This window comes from Carcharhinus amblyrhynchos, chromosome 2 (genome assembly GCF_965287045.1).
Source record: "Carcharhinus amblyrhynchos chromosome 2, sCarAmb.v2.hapA, whole genome shotgun sequence".
Lineage (NCBI taxonomy): Eukaryota > Metazoa > Chordata > Chondrichthyes > Carcharhiniformes > Carcharhinidae > Carcharhinus > Carcharhinus amblyrhynchos.
In genome coordinates, this window is record NC_137325.1 from 9,476,182 (window position 1) to 9,484,227 (window position 8,046).

General features: G+C 42.7%; 1 protein-coding gene across 1 annotated transcript; it reads right to left on the reverse strand.

Annotated features, from left to right (window-relative positions):
- Window positions 1–2,152: 2,152 nt before the first annotated feature.
- On the reverse strand, window positions 2,153–7,718 carry LOC145352125 (eukaryotic translation initiation factor 1b). The gene is made up of 4 exons (XM_080201899.1): window positions 7,508–7,718; window positions 5,921–6,084; window positions 4,404–4,505; window positions 2,153–2,571 (listed from the first exon to the last, which is right to left on the reverse strand). Exons 1-4 carry the CDS (start codon window positions 7,536–7,538, stop codon window positions 2,527–2,529), a joined length of 342 nt encoding a protein of 113 aa, XP_080058025.1. The 5' UTR covers window positions 7,539–7,718; the 3' UTR covers window positions 2,153–2,526.
- Window positions 7,719–8,046: the final 328 nt, after the last annotated feature.

Sequence of the window (8,046 nt, forward strand, 5' to 3'; positions counted from 1 at the left end):
TGGATAGACTGGGGCTTTTTTCTCTGGAGCGTAGAAGGCTGAGGTGTGATCTTAAAGAGGTCCATAAAATAACGAGGGGCATAGATAGGGGCTAGATAGTCAACAACTTTTCCCAAAGTTAGGGGAGTCTAAAACTAGAGGGCATAGATTTGTGAGAGGGGAGAAACAAAAGGGTCCATGGAGCAGTTTTTTCACAGAGGATGGTGAGTGCCTGGAACAAGCTGCCAGAGGCTGTAGCAGAGGTGGGTACAATGCTTTTAAAAAGCATTTAGACAATTACATGGGTAAGATGGGTATAAAGGGATATGGGCCAAATGCAGGCAATTGGGACTAGCTTCAGGGTTTAAAGCATGGCATCAAGAACTTGGGCTGAAGGGCCTGTTTCCATGGTGTAAACCCCTCTATGAAAGTGCCTTTGCAGATCCTCAAAATCCAGTGGCAAGAATGGTAGTCTAACAGCAGCATCCTCTCCCACACAATATGGTTAACTCCCTTCACTGCTAGGAAACAGCTTAAAAAGCATATAGTTGATGTCATTACATTTAAACGCCACCCTGATAATTAGAAGTTTGATCAGATAGAAGAATGCTGCTCTTATTTTTCTGGACACCTGATCATTATGTAAAACCCATTTCCAGGAAGCATCAATAGGTGACCCTTTTACCAAATATAGAAAGATGATGTCAGATTTAGAGGGTGAGGCAGTACTTGTAACAATATTGGCCAACATCAGCTCCAGAAGTAAAAACTGTGTAGTCAGCAGTTAGTGGGAATAAAGGAGGAACTGGAGGTAGGTGTTGTGAACGCAGCTGACTTAAGAGACAAAAATTAAAGATGCAAGTCCAGAACGAAGGCAAAAGGACAGTTAAGTTTGGCCATGGATTATGAAAGAGAACAGATCAACTTTTGTGACAAAGGAGACTATGTATACTCAATTGTTGGGAGGCAAGGGTAGAATAGATAGTTTTAAGTTTGCAGGAAAGAAGCCTCAGGCTGCCTTTGTTCTCCACAACAATCTTGGAATGGTGAGCAAGTTTAGCATGAGAGCAGAATCCAAGACACTGGTGCAGCCGGATTTGGGGTAAATTGTTAAAAAGCTGCCCATCACATCTATTTAAATCCACATACTTTGGACTTTACAATTTGTAATGAGGACAATAGCAAGAATGTTCACAGCAAGGTCTTTGCATTAGGATCCAAGGGCATAGCTTCAAGAGTAAAGTGTCAACCCCCCCCGAACCCAGAGGAATTTCTTCAGCTAATGCAAGTGCTGAATCCAGAATTCACTGCCATAGTGGAGGGCAGTTCAAGGAATTAAAACAGATAATGGGTTCAAAACTTACAGGAAAAGCATGACAATATCAGTCATAATTGAATGAAGCAGACTTGATGGGCCAAATGGCCTAATTCTGCTCCTATTAGGTGTTTGAACAGACCAGCAACTGCAGAAATGTGCCAAAAATGCCAAATTGATAAAGTTTGTGACAGCCTTTTTTTGTCCCAGAGTAAGGCCAAAATTAGCAGGGTAATAATGTAGCTGGAGAACACCAGAAATCAAGAGATAGCATGATGACTGACTGACACCATGTGTAGCAAGACCATGTGAGATGACAATGTCAAGGAGGTGACTTCAAATATTGGAGTTAGAGGGAGGTAATCAAAATGTATTCAAGGTGTTCAGTCTATTCTGCAAGATTGGAATTTCTGCAAGGTGAAATCCAAGCTAATGTAGCTCAGCACACAATTCAGTTAACAAAAATGGCTGCTTTCTGCCAAATCTACTTTGATTGCATATGCTTAGGTTAATTTGACTAAGTGGCAGAGATAAAATATGCAATGCAAGAGGACTCCACATAAACTGAAAACCTCAAGGGGCTAATATCCCAATCATTAATCACCAATGCATGATGAATGTGTTCAAAATGTTTAAGACATTGTGAAAGAATAATAAACTTCAGAAAGGTGAACAGAAAAACACCAACTCCAAAATGGGTGCATAAAAAAATGAAACTAGTTTGTGAAAGTATGAGTATGGTCCAAATTACAAAGTTTTAAAATATTACAGGTGCTTGAAGTTAAAACTGTGAATAAAGGCAGCAAAACGCAATGCAGAATTCCAACCACTGATCATTCCATTCAGAACAAGCCACACTTCAGAATACATAGCTGGTTTATTGTTAATTGCCTTATACAACATACATGGTTAATACAACAAAAAAACTTCAAAATCAGGAAAATTTAAGTAGAACAATTAGCACTAAAACATTTCCATTGGAAATGTGCTAAATATACATATGTCTGTCATTTTATTACCATCTTATAGCAGTTTTCTTATGAGTTACTAGCCTAAATAGCACACTTCTTCTGTAGTCATGCATATCGGAGTTAAATTCTGAAGATCCAATCACATGGGAAGTCCATTCACAGCAGTAATTCATTCCTGCATAATATATGTGTGTATATAAGCTAACAAATATAAGAACCAGCCACACAACAGGAAACTTCAAGAACTGCCAAACACATCCTTTAGAAGCCGTGGACCTTTAACTGCTCCTCCTTCACGATGCCAACCTGAGAGAAAAACAAAAACTATTACAGACATGCTCAAAGTACCCGAAAGCTGAAACAAGTATTTGACTTAAGGTGCAATTTGCACTGTGTACAAAATCTAGAAGTAATTGGAAACTTCAAAATTTGTTTTACAGATTTACTCATGACGACAATATCCTGTGCAAAAGCAAAAGCCAACAGCATGTCACAAGTCAGCCGCTTTTGGGACTTCAACACCACATGCTCAGGATTTAGTTAATAACAAAGCCAGTAATAGCAAAGAGGGACTTTTTAAAGCAATCACAACTTCAGAAAATGTAGTTTTCTGGGAACAGCATCATGGTGTAAAATAGCAAGAGGCTCAAATGTTACAATGCAGCTTCCCAACCTATAAAATTATTTCCCATGGCACTGTCTTTAACTAATCCCATCCCCTGATCACTGTTCAAAATTGCTCCTTGCCCTTTAACCAATATCCTCACATTGCCTATTTCTCCAGTTTCTTAAAAAAATGCCCAGTTAATTTATCTTAGAGGAATTTCACAAACTTCCACATAATAGGCTTGTCAGTAAAATGAAAGCTCTGTGTGTGTGTGTGTGCGCGCGCGTGTGCGTGTGTGGGGGGGGGGGGGGGGGGGGGGGGAAGAAGGAGAAAGAGAGAGAGAGAGAGAGAGAAGGGGTAGTGGCTGCTTTTTGTACTGAAGTACAGTGGTGCTCTCAGGACTTCTCAGTAACCTTATTCTGATGCATCAGTGACCTAGATAACCAGGGTATAATTTCAAACCAAGCAGATACAAAACACATACTGTATTATATGATCACAGATGTATTATGAAGTAATGCTTTTTTGTAGGAAAATGCAAAGAGGCACTGCAAACTAATCGGTACAATGTTAAGGGGATACAGGTACATAAATTTCTGATGGTGCCAGGAGACAAACCCTGCAGAGAAAACACTCTGGGCCCCAGCTGGAGAATCATGTCTAATTCTGGACACATTTCAGAAATGACTTAGACAGTACCAGAGATTTCAATTATATGAAAAGACTCAGCTCTCCCTAGAGCTGGAGAGGTGAAAAACTTGATCTAATCTTGGACGAAAGAAATTGAAAAAGTTTCCAATAGAACAGTGCAGCCAATAACCAGAAGTCAGATTGAAGGGAAACATGGTAGAAAGAACCAGAGATGGCAGGACTGTTGCAATTTGGAATGCACTGTCTGGGAAGGTAATAGAAGTGCACTCAATAGTCAACTTGAGAATTGCTGTAGCAGTTGGAAGAGGAAAGAAATTCACTGAGCCATGTGGGGAAGAGGATTGGAGTGGAACCAATTGGACAGATTTCAGAGAGCCAACATGGATTGAACAGCCTTTCCCTGCAGTATTACTTATTATAAAATTGTTTAAAATTTGCATACATCAATTAAAAAGGTGTCTGGCACCTGAAAATATCTCTACTTTAAAAATGATTTTGATGGATTGATCACTCCAAACATGGGAACTATAAACAGAATGTCTATCCATCTTTCCAAGCCATGCCAAATATGTAAGCAAGCATTTAAAGCAAATTGGACAAAAGGCCAACTGTATGCTACCCTGTTGTGCATGTTCAGAACCTGATAAAATGTAATTAATTTCAAGTTTAGCATGACAAAGTCATGTCATACTAAAGATCTCCATGTACTTGAAACAACTTTGGCAAATACATCTTCCATTCTTGCTCAGTGGATTTTTAAAAAAATCTATCACAGGATAATCAATTTCAGTGGTACAGCAGGCAAATAGAGCAAAATCAAATATTTATCTTTACTCAATTCTCATTACTATGGAAATAAATTGAACAACTTTTGCCTCACCTCAAGAAGAAATTGGCAGATATTCTTCCGCTGGTCACCCTGAAGTTGGATTACCTCACCGTATTCAGGGTGTTCTATCACAGTACCATTGCAGGCAAATTTCTAAAAATCAAAAAATAATTTCCAAATTGTAAACTTGAAATAGACAACTGCTTCAACTGTTCTGATCTCTGGTACAAGACACCAAATTGAAAAAATACACCTTTAGTTAAACTTTCATGGTTTATAAAAATATACCTAGTAGTCCAGTTTAAATAGCTACTCCTAGTCCCAACAGTAAAGTTGGTTGCCATTGTTCTACAAGGGCAGCCTTAAGTTTACCTATACTAACAAAAGAAACCAGAAACATGTTACAAGAAACTAAGTTTAGAATAACTTGATGGCATCTTTAACATTTGCCCTCATGACCCACCTCACCCCAGGTGAAACTGGTATAAAAGAGCCCACGTACAAAGATAATGAAGTTGATAGCAAACAGCAGCTGAAAAGGACCCAAAAAACAAGCAGTGGTACATTATTGTACATGTAAGGTACCACAGTATGGTATACTTGCCTTTATTAGCCAAAGGAGTGTTTAACAGCAGGAAGGTTATGCTGGACCTATATAAAACATCAGTTAGGCCACAGCTAGAATATTCCATGTAGTCCTAGAATCCACAACATAGGAAGGATGTGAAAGCACTAGAAACAGTGCAAAGATTAACCAGGATGTTGCCTGGGCTGGAGAGGTTTAGTCATGGAGACACTGGATAGACTGGGGTCATTTTTTGTACCAAATAGGGCAGCCAATGCACAGACAGAAAAAACATTTCCCCTCAGTGGAGGGATCAATGACCAGTGGGTATGACTTAAGGTAAGGGACAGGAAGTTTAGAGGGGATGCAAGGAAAAACTTTTTTCACCCAGAAGGTAGAATGACTCTGGAACACATTTTCAATATATGCCCCCATGTGACCCATTTCGTTTCTAAGATAAACTGGTACAGAAAAGTCAGAGATAAGGCAGCTGGAAAGGACCTAAAAATCCATCAGTACCACATTACTCCCACTATTGTACATGCAAGCTCCTGAGCCCCTATGGACAGTAGCCAGGTTACCTAGTACATTTCTTTCACAAGTCAGCAAGATGCAAAATTTGCACCCGCCTTTGAGCTTTTTCCAAGAAACTAGGTGTAATACGATGTAGTCAGTACCATTTGGAAAGATGAATGCAGATGGTTGTAATGAGCCTCAAGCGTGTTGGTCCCATAACTGAGCTCAGAATCATAAAAATCAGCACTCTAAATACACCAAAAAGACAATTCCTTCATAAGTGATGATGGAAAGTGTCCAAAGTTATTTCAATGATCACTGGATAAAAAGTCTTCAAAAGTATAGAGTTTAGAAAACATCAAGTCAAAATTGACCTTCCATAATTAGGAAATTCCAAAAAACAAAAATTCCCTACATTCTCATCTGTAGGTGAAAGCCAAACTTAAATGGGTTAAAAATTGGTGTACAAGTTGTGCAGGAAAGATACCTTTTTAAAGGCTTTCACAAGTTTCTTTTTATCATAATCATCTGCAATGCCTTGGACAGTGGTCAGTGTCTTCCTGCCGTTACGTTGTTGAATTCTTATATGGATGTACTCTTCAGTCCCTGCCGGGAGGCGGTCGTCACCCTTAGTTGCATCAGCAAAGGGGTCTGTAACAAGTTGTTAGCAACATTTCTTAGCTCAAGATATAAAAGCACACAACATTAATTTCAAGTATCTGAAATGTGAAATGCAACATAATTTGGTACTAAAAGAAATTCCTCAGATGATGATAGGATGGCCATTTAGCCCATCATGAAAATAAGGCTCAACATGTACCACTACCTCAGCCTCCCTGTGTGTGTGGGGCAAGAAGCTGTGTCTGTAGGGGATTGGACAGAGTGGGTGGGTTTGCTGGGCTTAATGCATGTGGATTGGGGAGGATTCATGTTGGGTGAAAGGGAAGGGAAAGAAACATGCAGGGGATGAGTTTGTTGCATCTGGGTGAAAAGAAATGTATAGGGGTGAGTGTGTGAGGGTAGGGGCAGAAGAAATGCACGTGGGGGGGTGAAGAAGTATGTAGGATGAGTTTGTTGTGGCAGGGGCAAGAAACAAACAAACTTGTATAAGGTGAATTTGTTGGGGGAAGAAATGCATCCAGGGCAAGTGTGTGGGGTGGGGGTGAAGAAATACGTGCAGGATGACTTTGTTGTGGGAGGGAGTGGAAACAAAACGAGCTGGTCAGGTGAATGCGCAGGAGGGAGATTACTGGTGGGGTTTGCTGGGCCAAATCTGTGGGGGCGTGATGGAAAACGTACGTGTGTGTGTGTGTGGGTGGAATGTGTCAGCAAGAATGTACAGGATGAAGCACTTAAGATTGGGGGAGGGGGCGAATAACACAAACTGGGGGGGGGGGGGGGGCGGCAGAATGTTGAAATCAGGACAGGAAACGTCAGAAATGAGTGTTGGGGCAGCGCCGACAAATGGCAAGAGGAAGAGTGAAAGAGGAAAGAAGAAGGGTGAAGGAGAAGCCGACACAAAATGGCGGCGGGCCCTTCCCTAAAGAGAGAGACGCGGGCGGCTCTACCTCCCTCACCCAGAGAGAGCGCCAACAGGGCGGCCCCGACCCCCTCTCACATTTATTGTCAGAAATGAGGAGATTTTAACGAGAATCTCTGTCAGGCGACGGCATTTTGAGAGGCCCCCCCACCCCCACCCCCACCCCCACCCCTGCCTCTCCCCGAAAGCCCGGAGTGATGGCGGACGAAGCTCCCCCCTCCCCTCCCACTCGCCCTCCCTCTTGCCCCTCACACCCTCCTCATTCCTCTCCCCCTCCCCTCCCGCCGCCATTTTATCTCAGCCCCTCCACCCCAACAAAAGGCGGACACACACAGAAAAAAAAATAAACCACAGCCATCCAAACAACCTTCAAAAAGTACTTCTTTATAATGTTTTAATACGTTAGAGACGGTTAAAAAAAAACCCGGCGGCGAAAGAAGAAGGGAATCGAAAGGTTTCAAATCCCAGGAGAAGCCGCCGACGACGGCGGGATTTTTCTTCCCCCTCAGGGGGGAAAAAAAATTATAAACTCACCAAAAGATTGGAGGTTCTGGATAGTGGACATGCGATATTAGTAGAAAGACTGATCGGGAACGAAAAGCTGCTCGGCGCTGCGATGCTGATTGTGCTTTCAAAGACTACTGAAAGGGGCTCTCTACGGACTGAGCTCTGAGATGTTGTCTCCTCGAAGGCGAGCGGCCGAATCCCTCCGTCCGTCCCCGCAGCTCAGCACAAAATGGCGGCCGCTCCCCTTCCCCGCCCCTCTGCCCCGCCCACGCGCGGCACGCCGGGATCTGTAGTCCGCTCCGGCCCACCTGAACATGCTGGGATTTGTAGTCCCTGCGGGTCCGCCCGCGCGGCATGCCGGGATCTGTAGTCCGCTCTGACCCGCCTGAGCATGCCGGGATTTGTAGTACCCTCCCCTCCCCACTCTGGCTGCCAGGTCTCTGACTCCACTACCCACACCCCGGCCAGGGTGGGCAAGTCTTCGGGCAATTCCAGCCTGAACCCTGCTGGACAATATTTTTCCTGAACTTCACTGGCATTGAAGCTAACTATCGTCCACCCTGCGC

Coding starts and splice junctions, on each gene's coding strand:
- LOC145352125 (XM_080201899.1), bottom strand. CDS start 7,538: ATGTCCACTATCCAGAACCTCCAATCTTTTG. Junction 4,506..5,920: donor TTGTGAAAGCCTTTAAAAAG/GTATCTTTCCTG, acceptor TTTGATTTTTAG/AAATTTGCCTGCAATGGTAC. Junction 2,572..4,403: donor TCTGCCAATTTCTTCTTGAG/GTGAGGCAAAAG, acceptor TTTTTCTCTCAG/GTTGGCATCGTGAAGGAGGA.